At 43.2% G+C, this 23,550-nt stretch overlaps 1 protein-coding gene and 1 long non-coding RNA gene across 2 annotated transcripts in view; one reads left to right on the top strand and one right to left on the bottom strand.

The window, feature by feature from the left end:
* The window catches only part of LOC142202337 (uncharacterized), a 652,408-nt gene that overhangs the window by 514,645 nt on the left and 114,213 nt on the right, over positions 1–23,550 (bottom strand). The window lies entirely within an intron of this gene.
* On the top strand, positions 7,206–14,534 carry LOC142202317 (olfactory receptor 1496-like). The gene is made up of 4 exons (XM_075272381.1): positions 7,206–7,235; positions 12,152–12,286; positions 12,909–12,932; positions 13,605–14,534. Exons 1-4 carry the CDS (start codon positions 7,206–7,208, stop codon positions 14,532–14,534), a joined length of 1,119 nt encoding a protein of 372 aa, XP_075128482.1.

The raw sequence follows: 23,550 nt of genomic DNA, 5'->3' as shown, positions 1-23,550 counted from the left end.
TTTTAAGGAAAGTCCTGACACTAACTTCATCGTTTTTTTTTTACTTGGCCTCAAACCAGCCAACTTTAGATATGTTGGTGCGGTAAAAACTGACGTCCAGCGCGTCCTCGTTGAATAAAAATATATCTTCCTATATTGGTTTCCAAAAAACTTTAAAATATGATAGTCACAGACACATGGTGGTATAGCGTGGTGTGATAGATCCAACACTAGCCAGCATGACTAAGAGAGACATACTCTCGAAACACGTCAGATAGCGTTGGATCTATCACACCACGCTATACCACCATGTGTCTGTGACTATCATATTTTAAAGTTTTTTGGAAACCAATATAGGAAGATATATTTTTATTCAACGAGGACGCGCTGGACGTCAGTTTTTACCGCACCAACATATGCAGTTACATGTTCCATGCCGGAGGAATGACATGTCCGTGCGCTTAGTCCACCAGTTGGGAGCCATATGTCCGGGTCAGTAACTGAATTACAATCTCTGTATTGTCTAAGATTTCATTGCATTTTTGGATTGTTTCTGCGAGGCCGTGATCTTCCCTTCCCCCTTTTTCCCTGTTGATAACTTTGAACCTTAGATATGCACAATACTAGAGATGAGCGAACAGTAAAATGTTCGATATTCGTTTCAAGTAGCCCCGCAATATTTGACTACTCAAATCGAATATTGAATCCTATTATACTCTATGGGAGCATTCACACGGCGTAACGTGCCGCGAGATTTGGCACGTGTACGCCGCGTGACCCTTTGCGTGCCGTACACGCTCCCATTCATTTCAATGGGAGCGGGGAGCGTATGCGCCGCGCTAGTTTGCGGCCGTGCATAAATGCATTGATTGGCCAACTGTATAGCATTCGGCCAATCAATGCTGGTTCTGCATCAAACTTTTACATTTGAACAGCGAGTGGTACTCGATCGAGTACGAGTATTTCGAATACCGTAGTATTCTGCTCACTCATCTCTACACAATACAAACTATCCCAATATCTTTTAACCACTTCTGTACCGGTCCAATTTGTGCTCCAGGACCAGACACATTTTAGGTTTATTATGTATGTGCGGTTTTGAGGTCTGTAAAATTTTTCCCGCATGTCTCAGTCAACTAATTTTTGCGTCTTTTTTCGGGGACACATACGACTTTATTTTTATGTTATTTTTATTTTCAAATGTGTTTTAATTTTTTTTATAGCCATGAAAATATAAACAAAATAGGAGGGAAATTGTGTCTGGTTTTCAATTTTTTTTAAATTTATTTATTTATTTATTTAATAACACAAAGTGTCACTGAAAAACTTTATAATATAGTTTTTCCTCTCTGTTACGGTAATTTTTATTTTGTATGGTGTCGTCGGGGGTGGGGCTATAACCTTTAATAACGGCGTTTTATTAGCGTATTATTTATTTATTTTTTATTATTATTTTATTTACATTTTTTTAAACTTTTTTATTATATTTTTATTTTTATTTTTTTTCCAGATTGCGTCCCCATAAGGTGATAAGAGACCTTTGGGGACATCTAATCACTTATTTTTTTTGTACTTGAGGCTGATTTCTCCTATAACTGGGGCTGCTACATTTAACCCCAGTTGCAGGAGAAATCCAACCTCCTGCACGCTGTATATACAGCTTACTGAGCTGATCTGGGTCCTCTAGGACCCAGCAGCTCTGGTAAGATTCTGCTCCCGGCGAATCACGTGTCCGCCGGGTCAGAGGGCAGCTGAATTATGGCTGCGTCCATAGCTGTGTATACAGTGCTCATTGAGCGCTGTATACACAGCGATCGAGAAGGCAGGGGAGGTAATAAATCTGCCCTGTCTTCTCTCTAGGAGCTCCGGCTGAAGTTACAGCCGGCTCCTATTGAAAGCAGCTGCACGATCTCCGTGCAGCTGCTGTGTTCTGACTGGACGTACAGGTACGTCCTGTCAGAACTAGGCAACCACTTCCCAGATGTATATAGTCTATGGGCGGTCCGGGAGTGGTTAATATCTTTTAGAATCCATAAAGCCTGCAAATGGAGAACACCAAGACTTTCTATTTTTGGTGTCAATAGACGCATTGGCGCTGTGAAAAGTTTAATACTGACATACTGGATACTTGGATACATTGATGAAGTGTGGTCGCCTTGGGTCAATAGAGCCAACATAATGGGATTATCTAGTTATAATCTCTGTATACAGCCCCATGACCCTATTGCTCCCCTCCTGGCAGTGGTTTCCCCCTCCCCTTTTTTTTTTTTAGCCTATTTTGCCTTATTCTCCTTAGATTATCTATTAAGGTTTAGCAATACCTACAGATGTTCTATAACTCATTTTCTTTTAGTATTGCTTATATATATTGTGCCTTCTAAGTCTTATTGGTTATATGCACTGTTTTTTTTTTCACGGTACTTATATTTCCATTCAATAAATACATTTGAAACTAAAGTATGATAGAATCTAAAATATACCAAACAATAAGTACTATAAGAAAATACAGTAGAGGAAGGTTCCATAATATGCATAACCCAATGGGGATGGCACCATCATGCCGGGAGGGATGACACCACATTTCCATTTAAAGCCCCTTAACTTCAATGTTTTTTTTTTGTTTGTTTTTTTTTGTAGATTGTGATCCCCACATAGAGCTCACAATGTACATTTTTTTCCCTATCAGTATGTCTTTTTGGAACATGGGATGGAAATCCATGCAAACACGGGGAGAACATACAAACTCCTTGCAGATGGTTTTTTGCCTTTGGCAGGATTTGAACACCAGGACCCAGCGCTGCAAGGCTACAGTGCTAACCACGGAGCCACCGTGTGGCCCCCTTCAATGGGTTTTTAAAACAGCCTCTCCACCGTGTTTCCACTCATTTGGACGGAGAGTAAAGTCGGACATGCAGAACTTTGTGTCCGTTCAAAAATTATGCAGAATACTTAATCTAAATCGTTGGGTTGGGGAGTTTAACATTTTTTTTCTACACAGGGGAACAATCTGACTGTGGTCAATGAGGTTTTCTTCATAGGTTTTCAAACTGGTCACAATTGTAGAGTTTCCTTGCCTTTTCCTGGTGGTTTACTGAGGAACAATATGTGGGAACCTCCTGATCATCACCCTGGTGTCCACCAGTAAGATCCTCCACACCCCAATGTACTTCTTCATCTCACAACTCTCCATCAGTGACATTTTGGTGACCCCAGATTTTGTCCCCAACATGCCCAAGAGATGTGCAAAACAGTCCTAACAGTCTTGCTCAGCTCTTCTTGGCTCTGCCGCAGCTGACGGTTTGGCTCTTTAGGCATGTTCTGACCTCTTCAATGATATCAGCAGCATGAGGTCTGTGATTGAACCTGACATCATGATGAAGATAGGGGACTGAGTATAATTCTGTCTGTCTATCAGAGACTCGCACTGGCTAGAAAGATGTCAGACAGAGTCATAGGAGCACTCAGATTGTCATACATGACCATTTAAGACACTTTCTACTTCTCTGTTTTAAATCTTTTTTTTATTGAAGTGTACCTCCGGTTATAAACGACTCTTCATAAATGAATAATATGCTATTATTCCAGGCTGGAGCTTCCGCTGCACTGAGTGCACTGCTGTCTGCACTGTATAGCTCTCCCATACTCAATGGTGAAGGGACAGAACCTCCACAAGAGTCTGTGGGGATTCTGGTCTCCTCCTGGGAACGGAAACCTTACTTCCAGGGTCAGGGGCTCAGCAGCATTGTTTATAATTGCGTGTCATCAACATAAATATAGAAGGAAAAGTAGACACCGAGCACACTCATAGTGTAGATAATCATAAATATTCTGTGGTAATTGATAGAAAACCACACGTGACAAAAAGACCTGATTGGCCTCTCACCTAATGTGACTGTGAACTCGTTCACAGTTACGTTTAAAAGAATGATGACTAGGTGGAGGGAGCCGCACGTCACAAGAACACCAAAGGGAATGGACCAGGTGTGGAAAAACCGTAAAGAACCAAAGTATCGCGCTCACAGGTCAAAGAATTTATTAAGAGAAAACTGAAGTGCACAAGACAGACTCACCGTGTTTCGGGCTTAAATGCCCTTTATCAAGTGCATAAACTGTTTAAAAACACAAAACATAGAAAGAATATGTGAGCGCGGTCCTTTGGTTCTTTACGGATCAGCATAAATATGGTATATAGGATACTAGGAGCCCTAAGAGTATTCTACACTATGTTTTATAGATAGGTTCCTAGGAGCCCTAAGAGTGTTCTACACTATGTTTTATAGATAGGTTCCTAGGAGTCCTAAGAGTATTCTACACTATGTTTTATAGATAGGTTCCTAGGAGCCCTGACAGTGTCCTACACTATGTTTTATAGATAGGTTCCTAGGAGTCCTAAGAGTGTTCTACACTATGTTTTATAGATAGGTTCCTAGGAGTCCTAAGAGTGTTCTACACTATGTTTTATAGATAGGTTCCTAGGAGCCCTAAGAGTATTCTACACTATGTTTTATAGATAGGTTCCTAGGAGCCCTAAGAGTATTCTACACTATGTTTTATAGATAGGTTCCTAGGAGCCCTAAGAGTATTCTACACTATGTATTATAAATAGGTTCCTGGAACCCTAAGAGTATTCTACACTATGTTTTATAGATAGGTTCCTAGGAGTCCTAAGAGTATTCTACACTATGTATTATAGATAGGTTCCTAGGAGTCCTAAGAGTATTCTACACTATGTTTTATAGATAGGTTCCTAGGAGTCCTAAGAGTATTCTACACTATGTTTTATAGATAGGTTCCTAGGAGCCCTAAGAGTATTCTACACTATGTATTATAGATAGGTTCCTAGGAGTCCTAAGAGTATTCTACACTATGTTTTATAGATAGGTTCCTAGGAGCCCTAAGAGTATTCTACACTATGTATTATAGATAGGTTCCTGGAACCCTAAGAGTATTCTACACTATGTTTTATAGATAGGTTCCTAGGAGCCCTAAGAGTGTTCTACACTATGTTTTATAGATAGGTTCCTAGGAGCCCTAACCAAATATTGAAAGGTTTGTTCGTCTCTAATACTGTCACTTCATAGAATAAAACCCACAGTAACCCTGTTGCCACTATATCATGAAATGAAGGTAACTAAGCCTCACTTGTTGTTTTCAGCCATTCTCAATATAGATTGTAAGCGCTTCTGGTCAGGATCCTCTTTACTATTTGTATCAGGTCACTCATCTACTAAGTTTTGGGATTATTGTATTATGTTTATAAATTTATAAAATTCGCTCATCTCTAATAATAATTAGAAATGAGCGAAATGATTCTGCAGAAGTGGAAATCTTCGATTTGCCAAGAATCCGGATGCATCAAATCTCATTTTTTTTTTAAAATAAAATGGCCGCTGCACATGTTAGGACAAGGGGCAGGGAACTCTGGGAACTCAGGATCATCCATAATGCCAAGCGTGCAGCTAATCAGCAGCCAGCTACCCCTGTGATGTCTCTGCCATATAAAAACCAGCGGCCATTTTAGGTGCAGTCATTTCACATCGCTCTTACTGCAGGGACAGACATCAGCAGGAGCTCGGGACAGTGATAGAAAACAGATAGTAGAACCCCATGTTTGCATGGATTTCCATCCCATATTCCAAAAAGATATACTGATAGGGAAAAAATGTACATTGTGAGCTCTATGTGGGCTCACAATCTACAAAAAAAAAAAAGAAAACAGATAGTAGTTCAGAGAAAGAGGATTGTAGGGAAAGTATAGGGAGGAAATCAAAGAAGAATTTGGGGTGGTTGCGGCATTATTAACAGAATCTTAATACACATTGCAACGCTCACTACCGCTATACTGCTGTGTAATACTCATACCTGTGTGTACAAGGTGGAACACAACAAGACTTTTACAGCAAACAACTGTGAATTATCATCCACTGATATCTGCACTCAGCTCATCCATCATGCCTTTTTAAAGGCCATTCTGTTCCAAGTAAAATTAAAGGCCATTTTGCAGTACAGTCTATGGTTAAATTGGGAAAACACTTTAGGGGGAAACGTATTATGCCCCATAGTGGCCCCTGCACACAATATTATGACCCATAATGGCCCCTGCACACAGTATTATGCCTCATAGTTGCCCCTGCACAAAGTATAATCTCCCAGTAAGGGCACCCGTGAACAATTATTATACTCTGTGGTCTTAAAAGACCCCAGAGTATAATTATTATTATTATTATTATTATTTATTTATTTATATATCACCATTAATTCCATGGTGCTTTACATTTGGGGGTTACACACAATACACAGAATATACAGGTAGATACAATACTAACAATGACGGACTGGCACGGTGGGGTAGAGGGCCCTGCCCGCGAGGGCTTACAATCTATGAGGGAAGGGGGTAGAGACAGAAGGAGAGGGGGAGACTGTACCGATGACAGTGCGGTGATAGTGTTATTGGAGGTTGTAGGCCTTCCTGAATAGGGGAGTCTTCAGCGTCTTCTTGAATCCTGTGATTGTGGGGATCAGTCTTATGTGTCGTGGTAAGGAGTTCCAGAGTATGGGGGAGGCACGAGAGAAATCTTGGAGACGGTTGTGTGAGGAGCGGATGAGGGCAGAGCGGAGAAGGAGGTCGTTGGAGGATCTGAGGTTACTTGTGGGCAGGTAGCGGGAGATGAGGTCAGAGATATTTGGAGGGGCCAGGTTGTTGATGGCTTTGTATGTTAGCGTTAGTAGCTTGAACTCAATTCGCTGGGCTATAGGTAGCCAGTGGAGGGACTGGCAGAGGGGAGCAGCCGATGAAGATTGGGGGGTGAGGTGGATTAAGGGAGCAGCGCAGTTTAGGGTGGACTGGAGGGGGGCGAGGGTGTTAGCTGGGAGTCCATGGAGAAGGGTGTTGCAGTAGTCTAGGCGGGAGATTATGAGGGCCTGGACGAGCATCTTGGTAGTTTCCTGGGTGAGGAATTAATAATTGAATTGAATAGTATAATAATTGGGAAATAAGTAAGTAGTATAATAATTGGAGACCAGGGGGGGGGAGGGAGGGGGGGTACACAAACTTAAAAAAACAGTGTTGCTTACCTTTCCAGGCCCTGTACACTCAGGTCTTCTGAACTTGACTCTGTCCTTTTCTGTTTCCTTAGCTAGAGAAGTACTTTATTTTGTGGGCTCAGCTTCAATACACACTGAGGAAGACCCACTACAGGACAAATAGCAGCTAGTGCCCAGCCAAGATGTGGAGGAAACATCCGCCACTTACTCTGGTAGGTGGGCAATTAGCAAAGAAGAGAGTGGCGTGGGAGCTAATGTTGCGAGCAGTCAAGCTTCTGGCTCAGAGACTGTTCAGGAGGACATCAATGATCTGCAGGCATTAGTGGATGATGATGTAGGCAATCGCAGTTGAAAGCTGGGTGATGAAGGGTCTTCATTTTAAGAAGAGGGTGGCAGCTTAAACATGAATCAAGGGTGGAGTCAGAAAAATGGGGGCCTTTTTTTTAAAATCCGCTAAGAGAGAATACAAACTGAACTACTATAGAGGCATGCTATGCAGCAAGTTGGCCACTACCTATCTGTGTCATCATCTATCCAATCATATATCTGACCAGGGAGGCCCTGAGCGCTGACCTTGCACTGTAATGGCTCGTCTGTGAGGAGGGGAAGACTAAGATCGGACCACAGCAGTCTCCATTGTGGTCTGATCTTAGACTCCGCCTCCTCACAGACGAGCCTCCGGTAGAACCAGCGTTGATTGGCCGAATGCTGTACACTGGCCAATCAACACTGGTCAATGCATTCCTATGACAAAAAAATCAGCTCCCTCGTAACAGCAAGCTGCCAGCTGCAGAACCAGCATTGATTTGCCGCAGGCTCGTCTTTGCTAGTTGGGAGAGTTGGCACCTTGTGGTTACGGGGGAGCTTACTTTTTATCAGCGCAACTGCAAGCGCTGTGCAGTTAAAGCACACAGATCCCATAGACTATAATAACTGCACAGCGCACCTCCTAAACGCTCTCCTCCTGCTACTCGTGGACTTGGTCAATCTCCTTTAGTCGGATAGTGGTTTCCCCTGAAACGAGCATTTTTTCCCATAGACTATAATGGGATTCAATATTCGAATGAGCAGTTGAATATTGAGGCTCTACTCGAAACGAATATTGAATCTCAAATATTTCACTGTTCGCTCATCTCTATTGATGATGTGTCCTCCAACTGTTTATACAAGAAATTGCTGGCCCTTTGATTGCTCTTGGGTAAAGTCTTCTACTCAACATGGGAACCTTGGATTGATAACTACCCTTTACTACATTGACATCATCTCAATCATCTCATCATCACAGTCCCTTCTCTATATTAGTGTAAAAACTAAAGGCAGACAGGACAAGGCAACACAACAGAGAAGAGGAGTCTGCAAGTCAAGGGTGAAAGCCATAGAAACAAAGGAGTACCAAATCACAATCCAAAAGAGTAGTCACAAGAAAAGCCAACACTCAGAAGTCGGTAAGAAAAATACAATAAGCACAAGTAGGAAGCTTAGCAAGGACAAAGTCATAATAGCCAGCAAATATGTGTGAGCTGATGACCTGTTTATAGGAATTCCAGAACTCGACCAAGCAAACGGAAGAAGAGCTGCAGTTGTCCAGCATCACCATGGCAGTGTATGGGTCTAGAGGTTGTATACAGTATAGGTGTAGGGGTTTAGTGGAACATGGTGAAAGAGTTTATAAAGACAATACTTATTGTATGATGTGAGAAACAGATCTTAGATTAAGTTTCATAAACCGTAAATTAGTTTTAATAACCATAGACCCGGGCTGCTCCCAAAGCTTGAGTCTCGCCTTCCCTACCACTGAGCTCGGTCTGTAGTCAAAATGGGTTTTACCATCTTTATTGTCCCCCTTACATACTGTCCATGTGTCACTGTCAAGCCTCATAACAAACCGCACACAGTAACTCTGGTTCTTTACCACTAACCCTCATCTATGTTATCCCCCTACCTTCCATTATGGATTGTAAGTCCTTGTGGAAGAGCTTGTCTCTTCTACCTGTATTCCTTTAATTGTCTGGTTAGGTTTGTGTTTATTATATTTGTAGTTTGTATATAAAACCCTTTCATGGAAGTATGGAACCATAGAATAAATGGTAATAACTCAAGGGATATTATTATTATTATTATTTATTATTATTATTATTATTATTATTATTATTCAGAATAATAAACTGAATAATAATAATAATAATAATAAACTGAATAATAATAATAATAAATAGTAATAGAATAATAATAATAATAATAATAATAATAATAATAATAATAATAATAATAATAATAATAATAATAATAATAATAATAATAAATCACACTTTACTTTTTGTAGAACTAAACTTTGTTTTACAGATTCTTCGTAATAATAGATCCGAGCCTGTAAATCTCTAAATGATTTATTTTAATTTTTCTCCATTGCACAGATCCCCTGGGAGTGATCCTACCTGGCGTCTTACTGACATGTTATACATAAATAAGCCCAGATATTGCTTCACGTGGCTTCACTTGGCCATGGACGCTGACTGTGCTGCCGGCTGACATTACCATCAATTCCTCCAAGGAACTGAGAACATCGAGAAGACAAGAAATCTGAAAGATGAATGTCAGGAGCAAAAAACTATCTGATGTGAGTAATAACATGGAACACATTATGTAACAAGCACAGGAAAGTATCCTAAAGATCTCTGCTGGCCAGAATATAGTCATGTCTAAAAGGTGAAATGTTTCATTCATTTCTTGTATTTAAGGTAAATTGTGATCACTGATGTGTAATGTACAAGGTGTCCTGAACGGTCTCGGTAATTTATCACTAAATTTGTATTTTTGTTTTTGCAACAAAGTGAATGAACCTGATTGTGTAGAATCTCAGAGTCTGATACAAGCTGTTCTATAAGGTGGGAATGGTCTTATAATTATCACATCCAGACTGTACTAATATAATAAGGTAACAAAGAGAAGGAAATGTGTTAAACATTCTATTTTGTTTTTAATCATTTGGATAAAACAGGTCTTGCTGTCGGTGTAGAGAGAATATTGTAGGCTCTTCCATTTCTTTGGATCATTAGACCTCAGATTATACGCATCGCTGGGAGGTTGAGAGCCTCAGAGTCACTTCAGGACTGTTCATATTGTTGGTTATTTTTCAGATATTACACACTCAGTATTTGGTACCAGACATGGACATGCTAGCTGCCAGTACACACAACCAATAAGATGTAACATCACGGTAGTTCCTATATACGAGAGCTGAGATCCTTAGAGTCCATACACATATGACATATTGCTACATACTCTGTGCTATAGAGAGGCGCTACTAACCAGCCAGTCACTTATACAGGGACTAACCAGGGATTTACCAGGGATTTGCCGTGAGGATTTGTTGGACCCTCCAGCCAAGCATTGTATGTCAGATCTGGGTTCAACGTACAGTGGTAAATAAAAGACCATTTTGTGACCCTTTGTATAGCAGGACTCTTTGTATAACAGGAGATTCTTATAAATTCGATATCATCTTTGCGGTCAGATGGATTACTGGTCATTTTACCACCTTGCGTAATATACAGATTTTTCCTTACTTGCCTGTCCTCTTGGCTGCACATGTAGAGTTATGTGTTTTAGAAGTTAGGCAGCTTTTCTGAACACAACATGGTTTTTGTGCCGTTATCACAAAGTGATCTAGTAACTATCTTATTGATGTCTATGTGTGACCACCCAGTAGAGGTTGGAGGGAATTGTAGACTTTCAAGGTTTTTGTTAGTTTGTTGTCATATTGTGTTGAATGAATATCCTATACAGTAAGTTTGGTTACTTCCATCAGATGTTTCTCTATGCACATTCTGGAATTGTCTTTACTCAGAATCCTCCCCCTGATCTTTAGCGCTTCCTTTTGCTTGTAGTTGCAGCCTCATTGCTTTGGGTGTCAGGGTGTTCACATGACCATGTATCTTCTTATTCATCTTATTATCTGATATTTATGATTTATCTTTGGATTCTTCCTATTTCCGCAGACTGAGGTCCTTGTTTTTGGACAACTTTTGCTTTTTGCCAATATTTGCCATATTTTGTACTTTTTTTTTTAAATTTCCTGTAGATCAGGACAGTCCTTTGTTGATTTTTTTGTAACCTGACCATTCCCACAAGCCTTCGCTTTGGAGATGATGTCTGGTGCTCAAACTCAATCTTGCTGAATTATTGTAAACTCTTCATATATAAAGCATTGGATATCAGAAATCCTATACCTGGAAAAGGAGTCTTGAGGTTTTTAATCCTTGTTATGGGCAGGTATTCTGTAGACAGTCCATTTCACACAAATTAGAATATAGTCCATCAATATCAGGTGTCCTGTGTCATCCTACGTCAACTGTTCTGGTCCTATGTTTGACCGTGCCATGACTGGTGATGGAATTGTAGCCTAAACATGTAACATCTTTGCCCGTCCGGGCTTTGGCGTCATCATCCAGCTGCATTCTGCGGCGCAGGAGATGTGTTCGGTTGTGATTTATTCCGTTGGTTTTTTCCTGCACTGTCTGAACACTGCCCTATTCTTTCACCTTGGTAATTGATTTTTCCACCACACCCATCTCCTTCACCTTCAGTTTTCTCTGCTCCTCTAATGGTTAATCTGGCCTTGCCCTGTGATTGACAGCCTGCCTTCATGTCAATTCCATGGGCGGGTTCTTCCTCCCTATTTAGCCTTGGCTCTCGTTCACACCAGTGCTTGCTATTGCCTTGTGCGTACCTGCTCCTTACTGTCACTATTTTTGCTTGTATTCTAATCCTTGACCTTTGGCTTTCTCTACTGACTATTCTTTGGACTCCAATTTGGCACTGCATCGCTCGACTGTTTACTGACCCTTGGCTAGCTGACCTCTCTTTGTTGTTGTTCGTCTTGTCTGCATTTTGTGTTTCACCTATACAGGAAGGGAGCGTCTTCATGGTTGCCCCCTATTACGTAGGATAGGGCCTGGCAATAGGAAGGGACAGTTGGGGGCTTCAGCTTAGGGCTCACTGTCTCTTGTGTCCTGTCCCAGGGTTCAAACAGTTACTGGGGAATTGCTGTCCTAGCAATTCCCTAACAAAAACAATTCTCATAAGGTAATGTAATTGCTATTTTCTAATTACATTTTCTAATACATAGTCGGTAGCTGACACAAGGCAGAATGGACTTTGCTGCTCAGAACCCAGCTTGCAACCCCAGAACAAGGTTGACTTGGAGGCTGAGAACCAAACCAGAAGAAATAGGGTGGACGGAGAGACTATTATACAATCTGAGGTGAAAACTAGGAGACTTTGACATTTGCCAAAGCAATAGCAGAGAAAAATCAGAAGTCCAGACCAAGGTCCAGTCCAGGAGGTCACAGATAATGCCAAATCAGCAGGAGAAGGGTAACCAGGAGAGTAAGCCACAAATCAGGAAACTAGGGCATAAGCAGAAAATAGGGAAAGGTACTGGGGGCAAAGTCTGAGGCTACAAAACTAACACAGTCACAGACAGGTCATAAGTGTCAGAGCCAGGATTTAGAACCAAACCAAGCCCTAGACTAGATGACGAGCGATAACCCGATACACATATCATATACACAACAGGATACACATTTCACATGACACTATGAATTGGTATGTGATCCTTCATTCCAGGTCAATAAACAAATTGCCATGCACTGGTATAATGTGGACATCCTTCTATATAGCAATTAGTAGAGGAACAATTTTCCACTATAATACTATTATAAGATTCTTGTGTAACAGGCCTATCACTTTAAAAGATGATCCCAAACTGCACCCACATGTCATGTCAAATATAGGAGAATGGAGAGATTGTCAATGGAGCATACTGCATGTACTTTGAAGACCATTTTTAAGATCTGGTAGTCACAACTGCTGATGCTTTCTAGGTCTTTTACTTTTGTCACGGGCAGGTAAGTTCTGCTTAGAGTATTTGTATTCAGCAGACATTACATGGACAGTAGAAGATGTCAGGGCCCATAGAAGCCACTTCAGAATAGTCCAATGTTTTCCTCTTAGCCATTCTTGGGTGTTTTTAGTTGTGTGTTTTGGGTCATTATCCTGTTGCAAGACCCAGGACCTGTGACTGAGACCAAGCTTTCTGACACTGGGCAGCACATTTCTCTCTAGAATCCCTTGATAGTCTTGAGATTTCATTGTACCCTGCACAGATTCAAGACACCTGTACCAGATACAGCAAAGCAGCCCCAGAACATAACAGCGCCTCCTCCATGTGTCACAGTAGGGACATAAAAGAGTTCCTCCATGTGTCACAGTAGGGACAGTCTTCTTCTCAAGATAGGTTTCATTTTTCCATTTGTGAACATAGAGCTGATGTGCCTTGCCAAAAAGTTAGATGTCTATAGGAAGTTTTGTGGCTAGTCAACAATTTTTATTTATTACTTTTTTCAGATTCAAGTTATTTCTGTGATGATTGTGGGTTTTCCTTTCAACAATTGTGTTTACGTGTTTAGCTTGTAACATATTTCTACGATCAGATCCTAAATTTCAATTACTCTAGCTTTAGTAAAAATAGATCAGTGTCTGTTTTGTCCTAATAAATCTGGTATCTGTTCTACACGTAGGAGAACAATCTGACTGAGGTCACCAAGTTTTTTCTCCTGGGATTTCAAATTCGTCAAGATTTAAGAATTTTCCTCTTCTGTCTTTTCTTTGTGATTTACTGTGGGACAATATGTGGGAACCTCCTGATCATCACCCTGGTGTCCACCAGCAAGATCCTCCACACCCCAATGTACTTCTTCATCTCACAACTCTCCATCAGTGACATCTTGTTGACCACAGATATTGTCCCCAACCTGCTCCACATCCTACTGAATAATGGGACGGCCATTACTTTTATTGGCTGTATCACTCAACTTTATTTGGTCGGTGCAACAGAAACTCTAGAATGTTTTCTCCTCGCTGTGATGTCTTATGACAGATATGTGGCCATCTGTAATCCTCTCCGTTACACTTCTATCATGACTTCTGCATTATGTGTGATATTTGCCTTCTTGTGTTGGTTGTTTGGATTTTGTACTAGTTTGATGCATTTACTAACAACAGCAAATCTAAACTTTTGTGGTTCCAATAACATTGACCATTACTTTTGTGACCTTCTCCCATTAATAGAACTCGCCTGTTATGACACCTTCATTCTTCGGTTAGAGATTTACATAATAGGCTTTCCTCTTGTGATAATCCCAACCATGGTCATTGTAATGTCTTATACGTATATTGTTCGGGCAGTCTTAAAGATCCCATCCAGTACTGGTAGACAGAAAGCCTTCTCCACCTGTAGCTCCCACCTCATTGTGGTCTCCATATTCTACTGGACCATATTCAGTGTTTATATCGTCCCAACAAAAGGACAAACACTCACCATGAGTAAGATCCTCTCCCTGCTATATACTGTGTTTACTCCTTTGATGAACCCCATTATATACAGTCTAAGGAATACAGATATTAGGAAAGCAATAAAGGAAGTACATTCTAAGAGGCTTATCTTGTAAACTATCCCTAATGTTACAGATATCACTGAGGATATACAGTCCTATGAAAAAGTTTGGGCACCCCTATTAATCTTAATCATTTTTAGTTCTAAATATTTTGATGTTTGCAGCAGCCATTTCAGTTTGATATATCTAATAACTGATGGACACAGTAATATTTCAGGATTGAAATGAGGTTTATTGTACTAACAGAAAATGCTCAATATGCATTAAACCAAAATTTGACCGGTGCAAAAGTATGGGCACCTCAACAGAAAAGTGACATTAATATTTAGTAGATCCTCCTTTTGCAAAGATAACAGCCTCTAGTCGCTTCCTGTAGCTTTTAATCAGTTCCTGGATCCTGGATGAAGGTATTTTGGACAAACAATTCAAGTTCAGTTAAGTTAGATGGTCGCCGAGCATGGACAGCCCGCTTCAAATCATCCCACAGATGTTCAATGACATTCAGGTCTGGGGACTGGAATGGCCATTCCAGAACATTGTAATTGTTCCTCTGCATGAATGCCTGAGGATTTGGAGCGGTGTTTTGGATCATTGTTTTGCTGAAATATCCATCCCCGGCGTAACTTCAACTTCGTCACTGATTCTTGAACATTATTCTCAAGAATCTGCTGATACTGAGTGGAATCCATGCGACCCTCAACTTTAACAAGATTCCCGGTGCCGGCATTGGCCACACAGCCACAAAGCATGATGGAACCTCCACCAAATTTTACAGTGGGTTGCAAGTGTTTTTCTTGGAATGCTGCTTTTTTTGGACGCCATGCATAACGCCTTTTTGTATGACCAAACAACTCAATCTTTGTTTCATCAGTCCACAGGACCTTCTTCCAAAATGAAGCTGGCTTGTCCAAATGTGCTTTTTCATACCTCAGGCGACTCTATTTGTGGCGTGCGTGCAGAAACGGCTTCTTTCTCATCACTCTCCCATACAGCTTCTCCTTGTGCAAAGTGCGCTGTATTGCTGACCGATGCACAGTGACACCATCTGCAGCAAGATGATGCTGCAGCTCTTTGGAGGTGGTCTGTGGATTGTCCTTGACTGTTCTCACCATTCTTCTTCTCTGCCTTTCTGATATTTTTCTTGGCCTGCCACTTCTGGGCTTAACAAGAACTGTCCCTGTGGTCTTCCATTTCCTTACTATGTTCCTCACAGTGGAAACTGACAGGTTAAATCTCTGAGACAACTTTTTGTATCCTTCCCCTGAACAACTATGTTGAACAATCTTTGTTTTCAGATCATTTGAGAGCGGGCTGTCCATGCTCGGCGACCATCAAACTTAACTGAACTTGAATTGTTTTGTAAAGAGGAATGGTCCAAAATACCTTTATCCAGGATCCAGGAACTGATTAAAAGCTACAGGAAGCGACTAGAGGCTGTTATCTTTGCAAAAGGAGGATCTACTAAATATTAATGTCACTTTTCTGTTGAGGTGCCCATACTTTTGCACCAGTCAAATTTTGGTTTAATGCATATTGCACATTTTCTGTTAGTACAATAAACCTCATTTCAATCCTGAAATATTACTGTGTTCATCAGTTATTAGATATATCAAACTGAAATGGCTGTTGCAAACACCAAAATATTTAGAACTAAAAATGATTAAGATTAATAGGGGTGCCCAAACTTTTTCATAGGACTGTACCTATGCTATGGGGAGAGGGAAATAACCTTCAACAGATCACCAACATGTAACCATTTCTCAGCCAATGAACCTTCCTGGAACACAAATGTAAGAAGGAATAAGATATGGATGAAAATATCAAATAAACAAAAAAACAAAAAATCACTCCAAAAATAATGTACGGTAAATATGCAAAATGGACATTTTTGTTTTTTAAATAACGTTAAAAGCTCAAAGTGGTGTTGGCGGCATCTCACAGTTTTGTATAGTAAGAAATTGTTATAAAGTGTCCAAAACACATAAAAAAATAAGTGTAAAGTATGTACAGTAGTTTTTTTTTTTTTTTTGTCAAATTACATCCTTATTTTGTTGCAGATATATACATATATATAGACGTATATTGGGGGAGGTAGGCTCAATGGTAGCAGCAGCAAACCCTGAAGATAGTCAGAGGCAAAGACATGTAGATACGCCTCCACGTCCTCTGTGGATGTCATCTTCTGTAAACAGCTCTGTACAGATGCTTGAGTAGCGGGTCTTGACATCTGGGCCACAGAAGAAGACTCCCCTACCACTTTTTGAGCAGCCAAAGTACATTGTGATCTCTATATGGGTGTTAGGATTGTGCAGTAACTGTGGCCATGATCTGGGCATCGCTATCTGTTCCTCTGCACAGACCAGGGTTGCAAGGGTTAATCTGCCTTGCAACAGCCGGGCGGGGTCGACTGGTTGATCGACATGGGTGTCGACCAATGGATGCTCGGATTGGGCAGTGGGGCTTATTTGCTGGTGACCGCCCCTTGCCTATATAAGGGGGCTGGTCTGGATGCCTGGCGCTCTAAAATCAAACCAAATCTGATACCTGAAAGGTTGTGTGTGTGGGTTCCAGCCAGAGTATTATTAGTTGGCCCTAGTTAGTAAATATCCCCAGAGACAGCAATGCCATTTGTAGTTGTGCAGCATGCTGCCTTGTATGGTGTGTGGTAGAATCTCAGTTGGCCTTAGCTAGCTTCTCCCCTCAGCCAGTGTTCACACTGGGAGTTTGTTTGGCAGTAATCTGCATTAGGGGTTGAGTGGTTGGAACAACCACACACAGGGTTTACTTGGTCTCTGGCTAGTCCTGGAGTTCAGGCTAGCCGTTTGTTTATTTGTGCGGCTGCTCTGACTGCACAGGACTCTGTGATTGGTAACAGAGAAAACCTGGTTGTTTAATTTAGCTGGTAGTGACATCAACTGTCAGACACTGTTCACATCAGGTTTTTAGCAGTCAGTAGCCCAGAGGGCTCCGCAGGGTTTTTCAGTTTTTTTTAGTTTTTTTTTTAAATAAATCCTGCTGACCATAACAATGGGGCTCACAGTCTACATAAAAAAAAAATAACGTTAATAGAACAATGCTTACGCATGGTCTGCTGCCTTGGGATAATCCTGGACTCTGACCTATCCTTCGCATGTTCAAACCCTCAACACCTCCTGCCACCTCCAACTCAAGAACATCCATCGAATCCGCTCCTTCCTCACCCCTGAAACCACAAAGATGCTAGCCCATGCCCTCATAATCTCCTGCTTAGTGTTTGCTGGGTTTATTAAAAAAAAAAAAAGAAACCCAAGGAGCCCGCTGGGCTCTGGACCACAGAAGCGTACTGGTGTGAACAGGGTCTGACAGTTAGACGCCACTGCCAGCCCTCTACACACCCTAGTTCGCTCTGTTCAATCACAGTGGCCTATGTAGGTCAGAGCAGCCGCACAAGGACTCAGTCTAGACAGCACTCCTGTTCTAGACTGCCCACAATAAGCTAGTGTGCACACAGTGGCTTCCTGAGGCACACCTAGCAGCTACCAACTTAAAGTTTTTAGAAATAGAGTTCTACCTGAACTACAATTTCTGCCTAACAAAATTTCTAACTAGCTATCCTGAGCACACGCAGTGCATTTGTGAATTGACATTAGGGCAGCAGGCTGAGGAACCTCCCTCTTTATAAAGGGAAAGGGCGGTCCACTTTCAGCAAGGCCAGCTGCCCAAGACGGAGGTGATTGGTCGACACGACTGTCAGTCACAGCCTGACCACACCCTCCGGCTGCAAGAGGGTTTAACCCTTGCGAAACCTGACTGCCGGCACAAGGAGGGAGTGACAGGCGGCAATACGCTACCGCAGAGAGACAGGCTGCGACCCGACCCCTCGGCCGCAGTTTCCGCACAGTCCTAACACTTAGACTACTGAAACACCCTTCTCCATGGTCTCCCAGCGAATACTCTCACTCCCTCCCATCCACCTTAAGCTCATCTTCTCACTTAAAGGGGTTGTCCCATCACAAGGATCCTATCTATACTGCTTGTTATTGTGGATGTAAGACTTTTCCTAAATACATTGCTTCAGCAAAACTGCTTTGTTTGTCCACTATCTTACTTTATTCAATTTTTTGTGGCCACAGCCCTGACCTAGCTGCTCCTGAGTCAAATGATGTATCTGCTGCTCTCAGGGGGGAGGGAGGAGGGGCTAAGTGCAGGGAGCGAGCCTGTGTATCTATCTAATCCTGTGTCTGCACCATGTGACCTAGTTCCTGCTATCAGATAGAGGAGCTGCTTTCATTTCTTCTGTTCTCCCAGTTATCAGGCTAGCTAATTCAATTGTGTTCATTATGGCAGAGACAGGCAGTCTCTGTATGTAACACAGAATGGAGTTGCTGCTGCCTGTACTTCATAGTCCAATGTGGGTGGGCGGAGCTACAAGCGAATTTGGAGCGGAGCCAAACGGCAGGTTGCCTGTGAAAACCCCGCCCACCAAATGATGCAAGAAACCAGGAAGAAAGAAGATTTTACAAGAGTGAAGACTGCTGAGTATGTGAGGTGGGAATACCCCTTTAACTGTCATCGTGTATGTGTGTGTGATGTGGTGAGACCTCCAAAAATTACTTTTGTGGTCCTTGAGGTGAGCCCTTCCAAATTAGGTTAGAGGACCTTAAAGGGGTTGGCCACTTTCAGACCAATATTGACAAACAAATGTACAATAAAAGGTTATACAAGTTTCCAATATACTTTCTGTAACAATTCCTCGCGGTTTTCTAGCTTTTGGCTTGCTGTCATTCATTCTGTTACTTCTAGAGGATAAAACTCTGACCATGGTCATGTGATGTACGGTCCATGGTCATGTGATGAGCACACGGGTGCACAGCTGATTACCAGGCAGATGTCTCAATATTGTGCTGTGACTGTAACGAGCGGCACCTGTGTACTCATCACATGACCATGGTAAGAGTCTTATCCACAGCACGCCGAAATCTAAAGAAAAAACGTGAGGAATTGATACAGAAAGTATATAAGAAAATTGTATAACCTTTTATTGTACATTTGTTTGTCAATATTGGTCTGAAAGTGGCCGACCCCTTTAAGCTGAGCCATACAAAAATTACTTTTCAGGCCATTAGGGTGAGCCATCTCAAACTTAGCTTCAGGCCCATGGGGTGAGTTGAGCCTTGCACCAGCAGAGTTTGGGGGAATCAGGGTGGAGGGAGCCTCTAACCAGCAGAGTTGGGGGGAATAAGGGTGGATTGAGCCTAGTAGGATCAGAATTGTGCAACGCTGATGGTGGAGGAGTATGAGGAGGAGGAGGAGGAGGAGGAATTGTAGATGATGAGCACAGACATGCAACTTCATGTTGGGGTGCTTGACACTGGAGAACATAAAAATGATGGGTCTATCCAGTGGCTGTTCATTTTGATCAGTGTCAGCCGGTCAGCACTGTCAGCTGACAGCAGGGCAGGAAAGGACCTCCAATGCGTACAGTGCAAGTTCCAGCCACAGATCCAACTTGGAGACCCAATAAGTTTAGGGTGCAGAGGGATCAGAGAAGACAGGGCTGTGGTTGGCCAGGTACTCCCGCAACAAGCGCCTATACTTATCCCTCCTGGTGACACTAGGCCCCTGAGTGGTGGTAGTTTGGCGAGGGGGTGCCATTAACGTGTCCCAGACCTTGGAGAGTGTTCCTCTAGTGGTTGTGGACTGGATGGCAGTTGTTAGCCTCTTGGAGGAACTCTCCTCTCTGCCACCAGCGAAGATTGATGGAAACATTTCCATCATATTCTGCACCAGTTGCTTGTGGCAATCATTTATGCGATTGGTCCTCCGATCTACCGAAATGAAAGACGAGATGTTATTTTTATACCAGGGGTCGAGGATTGCAAAAATCCAGTATTGGTTGCTCTCCCTGATGTGTACACTGCATTTTTCTCTGGAAAAGCAGCCCAACATGAAGTCAGCCATGTGTGCCAGACTGTTAATCAGCATGACTTTGTTGCCCCCTCCGGAAGGGTCACTCTCCATTTCCTCCTCTTCCTCCTCCCCTTCACCTAATCTGTGCTGAAGCAATGGGACCCACTGAACTTCCCCGCTAGCCTCGTGTGTGAGAATGACATCATCTGTCACTTCATCCTCCTCTTCCTACATCATTCCACACTGAGAAGCTGACAGGAGTGTGCCCTGACTATCTAGCTGTGATGGGTCTGCTCCTATCTCGGACTCCTCAGCATGCAATGCGTTATCCCTGATTGCGATGAGGGATTTTCGCATCACACAGAGGAGCGGGATGGTTACACTCACTAATACGTCATCACAGCTGACCCTCTAGGGAGACTCCTCAAAGACACGTAGGACTTCACATAAGTCTGTCATCCATGATCACTCATGGTTGACAAACTGAGGGAGCTGACTTTGATGAACCCTTGGGTTTTGGAGATGGTACTCCATCAAAGGTCTCTGCTGCTCACACACTCTGCTCAACATATGAGTTGAGTTCCAGGGTGTGGTGATGTCGCACAACAGCCGGTGTTCAGGCAGATGTAGGCGTTGGTGGAGGGTTTTCAGGCTAACAGCGGATATTGTAGACTTAAGAAAGTGCGCGCACAAGCGCCAAACTTTCCCCAGTAGCTCAGGCACATTGGGGTAGGTTTTTAAAAACCTTTGAACCACTAAGTTGAAAATGTAGGCCAGGCATGGAACATGTTGGACCCTGGCAAGCTAAAGAGCAGCTACCAGGTTCCAGCCATTATCACTCACGACCATGCCTGGGCCCAGGTGCTGCGGCGAAAACCACATCATCGTCTCCTCTAGGATGGCATCCCTCATCTCGGGGCCAGTATGTTGTCTGTCGCCCAAGCTGATGAGCTTCAGCACGGCCTGCTGACGTCTCCCCACGCCAGTGTTGCAGCATTTCCAGCTCGCAGCTGGGGTCGATGTTATGGAGGAGGAGAGGTGGAGGGTGGTTCAGAACCACTGCCAGGAATATTGGGTCAGGAGAGGAGGTAGGCCGCCCCGGTTTGCGACCTGGTCCCAGCCTCGACTACATTCACCCAGTGTACCGTGAGTGATATATAGCATCCCTATCCGCATGCGATTGTCCATGCGTCGTTGGTCAAGTGGACCTTAGTGCAAAGTGCGGAACTTAGGGCCCGCCTGATGTTATGGGACACGTGCTAGTGCAAGGCGGGGACGGCTAGGGATAGCATAGCGAGGTGCCACAGCTGCCATAAGGTCACAGAAGGCCTGAGTCTCCACAAGCCTATACAGCAACATCTCCAGGGCCAGCAGTTTGGAGATGTGGCCATTTAAGGCTTGGGCATGTGGGTGTCTTGGTCTATACTTCTGCCTGTGCTCAAACGTTTGGGAGATGGTGAGTTGCTGGGAAGAGGCGCATGATGGTGCAGGCGAAGGAGCAGCAGCAGGAAAAGGGGAGGATGAGGGTGAAGTCCCCAAAGTGGCAGAGTCTGATGTGGAAGTGTCCTGGCTTGTGATCTGGACTGCAGTGCCAGCACTTAAAACAGTGGAAGAGGCAGTGGCGGCAACGCCGGACAATGATTGTGTTGTGTTTGCTGTCTCCCACTGAGCCAAGTACTTGCCTTCCAAATGACGGCGCATGCCTGAGGTGGTCAGGTTGCTCTTCTCAGAGCCCCTATTCAGTTTTGAGTTGTACAGTGTGCAAACCGCACTCAGTTTGTCCTCTGCGCATACGTTGAAAAATCTCCACACCATCGCAGAGCTGTAGGCGCAGTAGACACTTTTGGTTGAGCGCAACCTTGATCAACATCTGCATTTCCATGCCCCCATCCCCTTGCGCTAGCCTTGCGCATTTTGGATGTATAGTAATTCCCTTTTTTATGGTCTATACACCACTAAGAAAAGCGGTTTTCCAGCTCTATATGAACATGTAACTGCTGTGGATTGCTGCTATTTTTCAAGAAACCCCAAAATTCAAGGCTTTTTTCATCTCTATATGAATTAGTCACTGCTGTGTATTCCAGCTATTCTGTGTGAGGACAGCCAAGAATGAAAGCTGTTTCTCCGCTATCTATGAACTTGTATCTGTTCTGTATCCCTGTTTTCCACCATCTGGGGAAAGCTGGACTGATATCCCTTCAGTGTATAGCTGTTAGGATGGGTTCCCGCAGGTTTGCCTTCAGGCGCACAGTGCCACCTGCGGGCCAACCCAACTCTCGCCCTCGACGTCGGACGGTGAGGCGACTGGAGTATAAGTCCAGGTCTTTCCCTACTGAGCATGCTCAGAAATTTCAGAGTCACTCAGAAGTTAAGTCCCATCATGGCCCTACTGAGCATGACTGATGAGGTCATGGCCACCGCCCCTGATGGGTGGGGACTTCTCTTTATAAAGTGTGAGGCGACGCCCGCCCGGTGCTCACACTTTCACCAAAAAGCACTAGAGACAGGTAGTTAGGACAGTAGCTCCAGGTTGTTCCAGTAGCAAGGCAGGGTGCTAGGTTAGGCCGCTGTGTAGGGTTACCTTAGCTGTCAACTGGCACTGTGGGTAGAGACCTGTAAGTCCTGAACTGGAAGCCCTACACTACGGTTTGGTGCAGTGGACTCTGTACCAGCCGGTGGGGCCTCTAGCAGGCTTGGTCATAGCTAGTCTGTCTGTAACTATCTACTAGTGTGGTAGCTCCAAGCTGTGTGGAGCCATTTGTGTTGCTGACAGGGGTGGCATTTAACCCCTGGCAGTCTTTGCTGCAGCCACTCACACGGAAGCTGCACAAAACCATTTACCCAGTGAGGCTAACTGGTGTAAACCTAATTGCAGCTTGTTCACACTGAAGCTGCACAAGTTGTTTCCCAGTGAAGTAAACTGGTACAAACACCTTACTACACCCTGTTCAGACATACTGGTGTCTGGTACTGGCACGCGGCCGCCCATCTGGGCCTGTGGACCTCCCTGCAGTGTCCTGCAGTCTGGCGGTTCTGTAGTTTGGGGAAAAAAAACATTATTTATTATTTTTACACACAGAACCGTAACAATAGCTCTGAGAAGAGCTGTTGGTTTTCTTCTTTAGTTCTTGCCTGCCTATCTGAGATATGTTTCTCTCCCTATCTCTCACCGGCAAATGAC

Source organism: Leptodactylus fuscus, chromosome 5 (assembly GCF_031893055.1).
Source record: "Leptodactylus fuscus isolate aLepFus1 chromosome 5, aLepFus1.hap2, whole genome shotgun sequence".
NCBI classification, from domain to species: domain Eukaryota; kingdom Metazoa; phylum Chordata; class Amphibia; order Anura; family Leptodactylidae; genus Leptodactylus; species Leptodactylus fuscus.
Note: the sequence above shows the minus strand (reverse complement) of the source record. Positions and strands in the feature narration are given on the sequence as shown.